Here is a 13,701-nt window from a genome sequence, read left to right as displayed (position 1 = left end):
TGAACCACAGCTCCCTGTCGTAGCGTGCCACAATCGCGAGGGCGTTGGCCGCTTTAATAGTCGTCGCCGCCGACAATATGACCCATTGTCCCATGGCGTCAAGCTTCTTCCCCTCGAAGTCCGGCGGGGATGTCGAAGTTGAAGCTGTCGCCCCCGCTGCTTTCTTCTTGGCCACCGCGGAGTCCACTGAATCCGGGAACAGCTGTGCCATGAGGCACATTGGTGAAGAGTCCGGGACCTGGTACTTCTCGTGTTCTTCAGGACGTGTTCTTCAGGAGCAACAGCCCCTCGTCCCAGATATCATCCAGTAACGGGACTGCATGAACAGTCTTCCTCTTGGCCTCCCGCCGTTGATAGAGGAAGCCCTCCTTTTGTTCTTCGGGACAGAGCTGGAAGAGCTCAGATGCCCTGGTGATCATGGCGTGGAAGGAGCCAATTTTGTCGGTGCAGGGGGGGAGGCCCGAGCGGGTAGTGATGGGAGGTCCATTCCATCGTCACCACCGTCGTCGTCGTCCGTCCCAGTCGTCGCTGTCTCCGTTCCCGTCTCATCCCTTGGTGGAGGGGAAGGCTGAGAAGGTTGTGAAGGGTGGACAGGAGGAGGGGGATGGGTTCACCTCCGCTTGCTCGGTGGGCTTCCTGACGGTCCAGGGTAACCTTGTCCTTATCCAAGTACACAAGGCCTGAATAGCCATCAAGATCGGTCCTGAGCTGAGTTGTCTTGTGGCATAGGCACCGGTTGCGACGGGAGCAACGGTTAGGGAGTAGGATCCTCGTCGGCACCACCGTCGCTTTCTTCGTCCGCCTTGTCGTGATCCCTCCCGTAGGACCGGATCTCCTTGAACTTCTTGTCCAGAATCTTTGTGACACCAGCCAGCTCATCTTCAGAGGTGGTATCTGTGTCCGTAATGTCTACCGTGCCCCCCCCTTCTCTGCCCGGGGTTTCACAGGGGTCTTATTGATAGGCTGAAAAGAGGATTCCCTCTGTGGTGGCAGGGAAACTCTGGGCCCAGAGGTCGTCTCCACTGGGATAGCCTCTGCAGGCTTCCCCTCAGGGCTGCCACGACTCCCTCGATCGAGGCCTTACCTGGTGAATCAGGACCTTTGCGACTTTGGGAGCGCCTGAGGCCTTCACCTTGGGGGGGGGAGGGTCAGCACCTCGCTCCCCCTCAGCTGCCGCCGTCGGGATCGATCGGGACTTCTCCCGAAGCTTACCCGGGTTCTCCGACTTCCTTTTCCCCAAGCCAGAGCGTTGGCTCGTGGTTGATGGCGTTGGTGACATCGCGCCCTGCCTGGCAGCTAAAGAGTCCGACCCATCGGCACTCGCGATGCTTAGAAGGTCTTAGAAGACCGCTCGGACTTCTTCTCACCTGCTGCTGGGCTCTTCCCCTCCAGCCAGTTGGTGGGTCGAGTAGGATGATTCCTCATTGTCCGTTCAGACATCTTACACAGTCCTTTTCCACATGCGATTTGTCGTCGTGAAGGCAGTAGAGGTACCGAGAATGCTCATCTTCCTTGAAGACATTTTGTAACCCGCATCCAGGGCAGCTCCTGAAAACCTTGGATCCGGGTGTTGTGTTTACTTTGTCCTGGGCCATGTCCACACGGGGTAGGCCTCGAAGATCTTCCGGAATCCTCCAAGAAGCGAAACTCAATGAAAACTCGCCCTTGAGGGGCATAGGAAAATCAGAAATGGGTCCCGGTTGATCGGAAGTAGAAACGGTGGAGCTTGAGGCTCGATTGACTGAAAAAAATAGAGTAAACTCTTTGAAAAATCGCAAAACGCAGTAAAAGCTCGAGAGCTATAGCACGAGGACTCCCAACACTTGAACGTGCAGTAAAATCTGAAGATGGCTGCCAGAGGAGGGGCTTAGGTAGAGAGCAGTTTTTGGCTGGGGACAGCATGACCCAGAGACCAGTGATTGGTTATTAGGAGAAAGACAGTTCAGAAACAAAACTGATTTTTTCTTTACCGAGGATTCCCAGCCTGACGACGGGGAATATTCATGAGCATGTGAATCCATACCAGACCCCATGCTGGGGAACATCAGAACTTCAGAGACATCCATCAAACCAAGCCATTGTTTGTTATTGTGACATAAGAAGAGCCAAGATCCAAATTGAACAATATAGTAAAACTACTGTGAAGAAGAGGAATCAACAAATAATGAAGAGTGGTCAACTAAAAAGAGAAAACTGATTATAATCCTTTGCTGAGGAGGACCCACCAAACTATCATAAAAAGGTGCAGTGGGCAAGAAGCACAGAGGAGGCAGTAGGCAGAAGAGAGAGGGGGAAGAAAACTCCAGGAGGGAGAACCAGTGGAGGGCAGTGGTGTGACCCTGGCGAGGTGGACTGTTTAGTCTGGCAAAAACGCAGAGACTGCTGGAGCACTGGTGCCGTGGAGAAGAAACAGAAGGAGTCAGAGCGAGAACCGAAGCTATTCTCACTGCAAGGGAAGTCCGTATCCTGTGAGTCAACCCGTGGAAAACAAGGTAACCGGACGGCAGGAGACCCAGGAGGGAACACAGGGATAACGAGTACCATCAGCCTACTCATCCCAGTGAATGGCGCAAAACTAAGAAGAGTGAGATACACTCTGGGACTCAGTCTACTCGTCCCAGTCAGAGGTATGAAAGTAAGAACAGTGAAAAACTCAGGGATGCAGCCTACTCAACCCAGTTAGTGGGCAGCGATTAAGAATAGTAAGAAACATTCAGGGATTAAATCTACTCATCCCAGTGACTGGTCAGAAGTTAAGAAGAATGAGAACCTGTATGAAGCTTCCATTATTCATCTCAGTAATTTAAGAAATTTAAGAACTGGACAAGAGTATAGGAATAACTATTGGGTCTGCTATGATTTTCTCAAGGAGAAATACAGTGAATCAGAGGAGAAGGATCTTGATACCAAATGTTATTCATAAGGAGTTAAACAACAATAGAAACACAGAACAAGAAACACAAAGAGGGACTCAATATCCCTAGTAATCTCAGGGAAGGAGACACTGTCGGGAGACATTTAAGAAATACATTTTACAAGAGTTTGCAAAGCTCATAACGCTGAGAAGGAGAAGCCTACGAAGAGAAGGCATAGGGGAGCCAAAGAATTGCAAAAATCCCCTAGAGCAACTAAATATGTTAATCCAAGAGATAGTAAAAAAAAGTATCTCAAAATTGTCTAAGGCTGAGGAAGCCCATCCAGGAGAAGGGAGTCATTCTCCTGATCTTTTGCCATTTCTTTTCTTAGTGGTAGGGACAGATCAGCTTAGCTTTGGAATTCACAACAGACGAGCACCTTAGTTAGTTGGGTTAGACAGGGAAATCCATAGATTATGGACGGTGAGGCCTTTTTCACTTAAGAGTTTCAAAAATGTCAAAAACTGGTCTGTCCCCTTCTGTCCTACCACAAAATATACTATTCATTCAGCTCTTAAAGTACAGCGGAAATAGTATAATGTTGTTAAGCATCTGCTAATATAGGATGAAGGTACTCAGGAGTTGTGCTGTATGTCATATAGATGACTTCTGTAGCTAGAGTCAAGTGCCAAAGGCTCAGTGAAAAATTATGAGAGAAAGTTAAAAGCAGGGAGGTGAGGGGGCATCAGGTCAGCCCACAGCTGATCAGTACCATGTACAAGACACTAAATCCTGGGAGCCCTCTATCAGTGGCGTTACCTAGGGCAGAACGGGAGCAAACAACATGACCTCACGTGTCAGACCTCCGGCTTTGCCCAATCTGACAGTTTCTTGGGTTCCAGGACTGCCCAGAATATGAAGGTAACCGCAGAGCATCCGCCCACCCCACTAGCCGCTCTTCTGGGCTTGGAGCGCACAGGTGTTTTTAAGCACTATGGTGCTCCTCCCACCTCAGTCTCCTACAAAGCACATAGCAGGGCACCAGCTAATGTGTGCAATCCTTTAATTGGTATCCTTTGTGTGCGACAACTGCACCTCATACCATTAAAATCCCCCAGAGTGCAGCCCAACTGCTCACTCATATCCACTAAGGACTTTGGCCTAAGGTTTAAACCCTGTAGGTTCACTACCGGTTGATCTCTCTGAAACACAAACCAGCAATGATTTCGGAAAAACCATCTTAACATTTACAGATCTAGGGTAGTACAAGGAAAGGGAGACTGTAACCCATGTGAAACGACCTACAAAGGCCCAGGCATCGTAGGTGCTCTTCATCCACTCTGTTACAAACGGGGACAGCCTCTCTGCACCAGTGAACATTGGTGGAACGGCAAATTAAAGGGGTTTGGAGGCAGAGGTGAGGATTGAAGAGACAAACCTTGCTCTCGGCACATCTGGTGAGGCAAAGGTAATGTCTCTGATGTTGAGTGTTGAGGTACCCGAGCCCCGCCACCTACGGGTAAAAGAGGGTAAGGAGAGAATGAACACCTAGCAAAAGATGTTGAGGGTTGCTGCACCTCCAGACGTTGTGCCTTGCCTGTAGCTTGAATGCCTTAATGACAATGATGTGCATCTATATAGGGCTTAAACCCAAGCGCTTTCCATGGAACGTGTACATACAAGATAACCGAACCGAAGTTGGTACTCATTTATCGACCGAAAAAGGATGAAAGGCCCAGTTGGCCTTGCCAGGATTCAAACCTGCAATCACAGCAGCGAGTGCTCAAGATTGGTTCCACCCAAAGGCTTGGGGCAAATGTTTGGACTGGATATCAGGCAAAAACCCTGAGGTAAGCATTGACTAATGCTGCCTAACAACATTGATCGTGGTCACACATGCTGCAGTTTTAAGGCGTTGCTAAAAAACAGGTTTGGGTGCCTCTGGCAAATTCAAAAAGTTTGGCCAAATTTACCCGCAAATCTGGGGGCAGGTTGACAACTGCCTAACTTCACCATGTCCCACAGCATGCTAGAAGTACAGGCGAGGGTGCCGGAGGGATGGACTGAGTTCCTTCCTATATTTTTGGAAAACCAGGTTCTTAGTGGTAGGATGGGTGGCTGAAAACCGGTTGAAAGGCACAGGGCTATGTTTACTAGCTAAATCCTTGTCACAGGCCTGGACCAAAAGTATATTTCAACCACAACGAAAGCTCATGGATGGAAATGTCCAATTGAATGATAAGGGAGTGTTCGAGGAAGGGCCTTGTTCCAAAATGTCTGGCAGATAAATGTTTCTTTGCTAAAATGTGGGTAGTAATCCTTAAGTTTCTTAGATACATCAAGTATCTCTGGAGAATAAGTAGTGCTACTTTGATCCCCGAGTTCTGGACCAAATGTGCTATTGGCGGCCTTGGAAGTTGCAACAGGACCTGGCTCTGTTTTTGGCACAGAAGTTGAAATTAACAGCCCATTAGCGAACATTTTCTGCCTGAACTCCTACCACTACCATGGTCTAGTGGTGGCAGTGGCAAACTGAGCCCATACCAACTTTGGCGGTTACAACAACTCCTGAGGTCAGGTCAAGATTCACGGTGCCTCCCTTCAAGAGTGAGAAGATGAGTGGCATTTTGATTAATACTATTTTGGGGCATTCGACCTCTTTCGCTGTATCCTTTTCTTTTTTCACCTCAAGTTCTTTAGAGCGGGACTTGAATCTCTAGCTCCTGAACATTCTATTAGGAAAGATTTTCTTTTTTCTGCTTTCCTCCCATAGATTTCTATGGGGCACCCTTTCTTTTTTCTTGGTTGCGACTCCTGTCCTAACCTTTTGGAGGCAAGTAAGGGCTTCTGCTTTACTTTCCTTGATTTGTGTCCGTTTTCATGGGGAGATTGATCAGTCCATAAGACTATCAGTGTTAAGAGACTGTCTCTCTTTATGGATTTCTTAATTTAAGTACACACATCACACTAAACTGAAGTGAGGTCAAGATATTTTTTCACCTTATAACTTTCTTTTGTGTTACATATACAAAGCGTCCAGCATGGCCTGGTGGCAGCAGATATTCTCCTACAGGGTTTTAAACTTTTTACTTGTGCACATTTGCAATTACCGCAAATGGCTAGTAAAAGTGGCTAGCACTGAAAGATGGCCATGCCACGAGACTTGTCCTTTTGCCAGGTTATTCTCTAGCCTTTCTGCCCTCTCAGGGCTGGAATTGCTATATATGAAATGGCCTTTCCTCAGGGAAAGCTGCTGTTTTCACGGGCGAAGGGGTAGTCTGTGTGTGGCCACAGGTGGGGTGAGTGTCTGCTCCCATTGCACATCCTGTTGCCTGGATCTCTGCTGCTGGGCAGATTGTGTAGCAAGCGGCTATCCTTGATGGGATAGCTTTGCAGCTGACCATTATCAACTCCAGTAAAGTCCTGATGAAGACCTGCTCCTCTGCCTGATCTCAAGAAGACCCTTGTCGGTGCTTCGACTCTGGACCGGTAGGAACAACCACACAAGACCCCTGCTTGAGGAACTGTGTCTGCCCTTTGACCAATCCAACTTGTCCCAGGACCAACGAAGGCCTGGGCAGCTAGCTTTTGGGAATCCTTGCTGCAGCCATCGCTGGTCCAGGTGCATCCTTGGAACTTGGAGGATGTTCAGCTTGCACTACAAGATGAAGGCTCTGCATTTTCAGCCTTCTTGCATTAAAGGAAACCATGCAGGACTCGCTCCTTTGTTCGTCCATTGTAGATCACCTGTTACCGCAAGATTATGGTGACTCGCATAGCAATCAGTCTTCTCTTCCTGGAGGTGTGATCTGAGGCCACCTGCTCTGTAGAAGTCGTCTTCATTTAATCTTAAGGGTGTTCAGCTGGAAGGTTCCTGGAATTGATGGAAGGCCCATCCCGTCACCACCGTCGTCGTCATCCGTCCCCGTTGTGGCCGTCTCTGTTCCCGGGTCTTCCCTAGGATCAGGGGAAGGAGATGAAGGCTGGAAGGGCGGGGTGGATGAACTCTCCTCCGCTTGTTTGAAGGGTTCCCCGATGGGCCAGGTTCCGCTGGATCTTCCGTTGGGGGGTAAGGGCAACCTCGTCCTTATCTCCGTACATAAGGCCTGGATCGGCATCAAGATTGCTCCAGAGTTGTCCTGAGGCTCGCGTACAGGCTGCAACAGGCACGACTGTTGGGGAGTGGAATCCTCCGCCTCCACGGGAACCTCGTTGGCACCACTGTCGCTCTCTTCGTCCGCCTCGTCGGGATCCCTCCTGTGGGACCGGACCTCCTCGAACTCCTTGTTGAGGATCTTCACAACTCCAGCCAGTTCCTCTTCAGAGGCTGAATCCGTGTCTTTGATGGCCACCACCCCCCCCCTTTTTCCCCTGTGGTTCTCATGGGGGTTTTATCGATGGGCTGAAAAGAGGATTCCCTCCGCTGTGGCAGGGAAACTCTGGGCCCAGAGGTCGCCTCCACTGGGCTTCGCTAGGGCCGCCACGACTCCCTCGATAGAGGCCTTAGCCGGGTGAATCAGGGCCTTCACGACTTTTGGCGCGCTTGAGGCCTTCACATTGGGGGGGGAGGGTCAACGCCTCGCTCCCCCTCGGCTGCTTCCGTCGGGATCGACCAGGGCTTCTCCAGAAGCTTACCCGGGTTCTCCAACTTTCTCGTGGTTGATGGCTCGTGGTTGATGGCACCGGTGAAAGTGCGCCCTGCCTGGCAGCCGAGGAGCCTGACCGTTCGGCGCTCCCAGTGCCCGTGGACTCGCGGTGCTTAGCCTTCTGTTGGGTCGCTGGAGCGCCCTCAAAGGACTTAGAAGACCACTCGGACCTCTTCTTCTCACCTACCGCTGGGCTCTTCCCTTCCAGCCAGTTGGAGAGGCGGATCCGCCGATCCCTCATGGTCCGCTCCAACATGTTCTTGCAAAACGCACAGTGCTTCTCCACGTGCGTTTTGTCTTCGTGAAGGCAGTAGAGGCATCTACAATGCTCATCCTCCTTGAACACATTCTGCAATCCGCATCCAGGGCAGTTCCTGAACAGCTTGGATCCGGGAGTCGAGCTTCCTTTGTCCTGGGTCATGTCCACGGTGTAGGCCACAAGGTTTTCTGGAATCCTCCAAGAAGCGTAACTCGACGAAAACTTCACCCTTGAGGGGCGTAGAAAATTCCGAAACAGGTCCCCGTTGATCGTAAGTAGAAACGGTGGTGCTTGAGGCTCTATTGACCGAAAAAATGAGATTAAATTCCTTGAAAAATCGCAAAATGCACTAAAAGCTCGAGAGCTATAGCGCAAGGACTCCCAACACTTGAACGTGCGGTAAAAATCTGAGGATGGCTGCCAGGGGAGGGGCTTAGGGAGAGGGCAGTCATTGGCTGGGGGCAGTATGACACAGAGACCAGTGATTGGTTACTACTAAGAAAGACAGTTCAAAAACGAAACTGAAACTGATGTTTTTCTTTACCGAGGATTCCCAGCCTGACGACGGGGAATATTAATGAACATGTGAATCCATGCCAGACCCCATGCTGGAGAATCATCCTTTCCCATTGGCTTGTTGAACTGAAGCCACTTCTCCCTCTATTAAAAATCCCTAACGAAATACCTTCACAATGACCAGAACTCTACACTTGTTCTTAGTTCTAAAACAGATCCTCTTCATGCTGTGGCTGTCCAATACAAGTACAGTGCCTTTTAACTATCAACTGCAGTTGGACCAGCATTTGAACGTCAAAGGAGACTCTTTGCAATTTGGAAAGGTGAAGACATTTGAATATCCAACCCACTCCGGCAATAGAATTCGCCCACCAAAATAGTTGATGGATCCAAGCACACTTGGCAGCCATGATGCTCCCAGGAACATACTATTTCAATCAAAAGTATTTTAAAATTCTAGAAAACCTATACAGACTTTACTTACTGTCTACTTGCCGAGGGGGCAATATGTTTAGTAAACCCCATTGTCCCTGACAACAAATAACTTGCCCTGCAAGTGGGAATATAGAAACTCCACACCCCTGAGTATATCAGTTATAACATAACATTCCAGGGTCATGGGTGCCAAAAATGCTGAAATGAGTTAATGCAAAGTCAAAGTACTTTCCATGGTGGTTAAAACAGTTTCCAGAGCAGGCGTGTGCCTGGCAGGATATTATTGGACGGGGAATCTGTGGGATGGAGCCCTTTTACAATTAGGAAACAGTCAAGATCAATGATTAATTGATAAATCTTACCAGATGATCTTGATCTTCTGAAAAATCAATAAGTTCGTCCTCACAGCCTTTATTACTTTCAGCCGGTTCCTCACTATAGCTTTGTCTGATGGCATCTAAGGCATCTGTAAATTTCAGAACAAAAACATGTTTTACATCATTTTTATGGCTCAAGCTGCTTCAAAGTGCTAAGTGTAGTGATTTAATATGGTTTGGCATTCATAGTTCTACTTGTATTGTATCAAAGCAGAGTGAAGTCTAATGTGAAATAGGTCTCAATGACAGAGTGTACAGCACTGTGTCCCTTTTAGTCTAGCACCAAAGTATTATTTCTCCTAGCAAGCATATAGAACTCATCACTTCAAAATACACTGAACAGTACGAATTAGAGTCCCCAATACGGATATGCCTATTGACAAGTTATCTTCAACGGTGGACAAAGTTTTCTTGATCTCGAAAATGTTTCCAACCCAAGGGCAACCCATAATATGCCCAACAGTAGACGGGCTAGGATTGCAATACCAAGGGAGAGACCCAGTTTATTTCATGTACTTGTTTAAAACATTTGTTTAGCATGAATTGGACTAATCACACTTCGATCAGAGAATGACAAAAAAGCATTTGTCTTCTAAAATGTGGAATTTCAAGACCTAGGATTTTTTCTTTCCAGGGTATTGAAGTGTCACAGAAGATAGTTTTTTGGCAAAATAAGTAGGGTATGCTAGAAGAATTACTGTGATCATCAGGCAAGCATTCCTAAAAAAAATACATTTACATTACACTGGAAGCATGGATAATGTTGCTTGTTGTAGTGGACATTTTGCTACTTTGAGAGTTAATGAGCAGTAAACACATGTGCCCTTACAGCTTAGCAGATTTCTTCACTGTGGATGCTACACATGCAAAGTAGGTGCGAGAAATGTTATTCATGCAGTTGGTTTGTTTCCATGTACCAGTTTATATTTGTAATATTGTGAAAAAACTGGTCATGTATATCTTAAGACAGAATTTCTATTTTGGGGATTCTGGAGCCTCTTATCATGGGGCCCCTCAATGTTTTGCGTCTCCCACCAAATCTCTTTTTTTGTATCACTGACCTATCTTTGGTTGCCAGAGGGACTTCTCCTGAAGATCTGCATCAATGGAACCCTTTACCTTTACTTCAAGTAGATGGTGCTCCGTCACCCATAAGGCTCTCAAGGACTCAATTTTTCCCCTTGGGTGATTCTCTCACCCTCCGTTGGTTTCAGGGAGTAGGCTGGTAGCAGCTGTACTTTAGTTATGCTTCATCAGGGGTGTAAGCCCTTGTACCGCACTGGTAGCCCAACACACCATTATGGCAGCCACTGGGGTCCCAATGTATTTTATTTTGTAATCCTGCTCTTGCCCATTTTGTATTTGAGGGCTACATTTGTTCAGGGCAACCACGAAGTATCCTGGAAATTACCGTTCTGACCACATGGCCTTTTTTGTGAGCACACAATAGAACCTCCATATTAGTTCTAACTGGTGTGGACCGGTGTAGGTCCCTGGGATCCCCATCATTTCTTGTGAGTGGCAGTCCTGAAAGCCAGCCAATAATTTCCTCATTAGCCTCCCCATACCACTGGAGATGGGTGCGTTGGCTTTGGCCAGCACTTTTCTGAAGTGGAAATTAAGGATTTGCTGTGTGTGACGGCATCATGAAGCAAGACACAAACAGATTCGAAATGCAAAATAAAATGGTTTATTAATTCAAATGTCAGGATAGTTGAAGGCCTAACATGCCCTCTGCTATGGTGGGATTCCCTTACCTGAACAAAACTAAGAAGGAAAGTGGGTCTGAAATTCAACTTAAAGCCTGTGTCCAAAACCTATCCTTGCCCTCGCAACTAAAGCTAAACAATGTCAAGGGATGTCAGTAATAAAAGTAATGGTGATCAAACAAAAGTTCTGAGTTACTTTCAGCTCCAGGCTGCTTCTTCAACTTCTGTTCCCCACATTCAAGAAAGTTACACAAATCCTTGGGGTTCCCTTCCCTAAGTTTAAGACAACACAGTTTGACAGAAAAAGGTCTTGAGCATTCCGTCCTCAAGACGACATTAAAGTTCCATCAAGTCTCAGGATTCCCTTCTCCAAGACTTCAGCTTGCCAACCTCTGCTTGGCCCAAGTCTTTCAATGTTCAAAACAAGTCCAAAATTAACTTACCTTCTCTCCTGGATAAGCTAAACACTTCATTCAGCTTACTATTTCTTGGTTTGCTTTAACAGGGTTTTTGGTTTCCACAATTACGCCTTCGCTGGTCTAGGCGCATTTGTCAGACAACACGATCCACCCATTACAGGTGCCACAACCTGGAGTCTCACGCTCTTTGACCCATACAGGTTCTTCTGCGTTTGCTCCTGTGTGGCTGTTCCCACTCACTTGGGTTCTCCTTGTCAGACTCTTGGCTTTGCCACACTGCGTTACACAACTTGGGCCAATCCTTGGCCTTGCCACACTGTTTTCAAGCATAAAAGTTCCTTGTCTTTGTCACACTATATTCAATTACAAGAGTTCACTTAGTGGTTATTTCACTCCTTTACAACCTAGCAGTTACGCTTTCTCGCAATCTTCCACTCTTGCCTTCTTGCCACTTGCTTGGCTTTCACAAAACAATGTTTACAGTTCATATGCATTTCTCGCTTGTTGTATCTTTACTTATACGGGTTTCATTCAGTGCAGTATTCAATGCAAGTTAGCATTTGCTTTGTCCCTAAAGTTTTCATTCAGTTCAGCATTTAATATTGCACAATACATACTGTTCAACGAAAACCCTTTTCTTATGTTCTTTCACAGTTTGGGTTTTTCATAAGCAGAGGTTGCGCCCAAGCCCCTCTTGTTTGCTCAAATATTCCTCAGATTCACAAAACACAATTCCTTGGTTTCACCATATTCTATTGGCTTGAGCCCAAAGGGTATTTATGAATCGAACTCTAGTTAGCTTTTTACCAATGCTGGTTTTCTCTGCCATAACCCCTTTCATTACTTCTCACTGGGCTTATAAGCATTCTATGTTTCTCGTTCACTTCGATTCATATTTGGATTTTTGCAATATTAGTTTTCCTTCAGCTTCGTTCTTCAAAATCAGTATTTCACTTCATTCACATTTAGTATCCATTAAAATGTCTTTACAGGTCTGACAATCTGTTTGCTGTACCCGGGCTCCTCTCCCTATTAGGCTGGCTGACTGGTTGCTCTTCCCGGCTTGGGGATCTAGCCACCAGTGTCCTCTTTTCCCATGTGGCTTCTCGCTGCCTCTGTTTGGCGGCTTCTCGCGGCTCTGCAGCAAACCTTCTAGCTGCCACGGCTCTCTTCTTCCATGGAGCGACTTGCTGCTTCTTCTCGGTGGCTTCTCCTGGTCTTGGAGCGAAACCTTCAACCGCCACAGCTCTCCTCTTCCGTGCAGCATCTCGTGTGTACACTCGGCAGCAGGTTGCACACCTCTAGCTTCTTTTCTGCCACGCCGTCTTTCTTCTGGGTTCGCTGTTCTTCTGGCATGTGGCAGTCTGCTCGCTCCAGCTCCCAGAGTGTTCTCTGTTCTTCTCTGGGCCTCAGACTTTTAAACCTCCCTCCATGTGTATTGGGTTCACAACTATACCGTTCAGGACTGGTTTCGGGAATCTGCATTACTCTTGTGGTCTTCATCCCCACCTCAGTACTATAGTGGTGTTCGTACAGAGGTGTATTAATAAAGAAAGGCTATGCATTCCTAGTTAGTCTCTTCCTCATCTCAGTATACAACTTGTGGGTACTAGGAAGTGATTTAATGGAAAAGAGGGGAAGGGATTGATAGCAGCCTATAAAAGGCGATGGAAAGGTTGTTCAATACACGGACAAGGGGGATACCATGCATCACGTGTGGGCACCCTCACCTCACTTCCCAAGGACCCTCCACCCAGGTGATCCTCCCTCGCTTCTCCACCCCATGGGTCAGGATACAACAGCAGTGGCCTTTCCCTGGCCACCTGAAAAGGAGACCCCTGGGGAGTAGATGCGAGGACGCCCTCTGGTTTCTCACACCTGACCCTGCTCTCTATCGCTGTCTTTTCATGTAACTTGGGAGGAAGAAGCTCTGCTGAACTACTGGAGGAGAGATGCACAGTTTTCACGTCTGTGCTGCTGTTTTCAGCCCTCTTCTTGTCATATTGGCTGGATGTAGTGGTGAAGACATATCCCTGTTTAGATTTTCTGGGTTTGGGCATATTAGGGTTGGGATTATCTGTGGAGAGAAATCCAGTCTGGGCTTCATCTGCTTCTGCTGACCCAACTTCAGTGTTGCCTCGAGTTTTCCCCCGGGACCATTTTCCAAACTGTTTTCTGCGATTGGCTCTCATTTTCCATCATCTGGAAGGGAAGTGGGACACCAATGCTCTGCCTCATCTGCTCCTTGGGTCATCCTGGATCGCCTCCACCTTAGTCCTCACCTGCGGTGGGACGGTTTTGTGTGGCTGGGCCAGCCTTCCATTGTGCAATGAGCAGAGGGAATATTCCTTCATCTTCGAGTCTTTCTTGCAGGTATTCTAACTGCTGGCTCCAGGCTCCCCATCATGGGAAGGTCCTTTATTCTTCCTTATAATCATTAGGGTCGTCCTTGGATCAGGGTTAAAGCCAATGGGCACTGGATCCT

At 47.6% G+C, this 13,701-nt stretch overlaps 1 protein-coding gene across 4 annotated transcripts in view; it reads right to left on the bottom strand.

Annotated features, from left to right (window-relative positions):
- SENP6 (SUMO specific peptidase 6) overlaps nucleotides 1-13,701 on the bottom strand; it is a 2,017,494-nt gene that overhangs the window by 334,360 nt on the left and 1,669,433 nt on the right. For all 4 annotated transcript variants that reach the window (XM_069606272.1, XM_069606273.1, XM_069606275.1 and 1 more), the window contains one exon: nucleotides 9,074-9,177. In XM_069606272.1, coding sequence (XP_069462373.1) covers nucleotides 9,074-9,177 — 104 coding nt within the window. The remainder of the gene's footprint in view (nucleotides 1-9,073; nucleotides 9,178-13,701) is intronic.

The sequence above is a fragment of the Ambystoma mexicanum genome, chromosome 4p (genome assembly GCF_040938575.1).
Source record: "Ambystoma mexicanum isolate Mex_15411 chromosome 4p, UKY_AmexF1_1, whole genome shotgun sequence".
Classification (NCBI taxonomy): Eukaryota; Metazoa; Chordata; class Amphibia; order Caudata; family Ambystomatidae; genus Ambystoma; species Ambystoma mexicanum.
The sequence above is the reverse complement of the archived record's forward strand: the minus strand, read 5'-3'. Positions and strand labels throughout refer to the sequence as shown.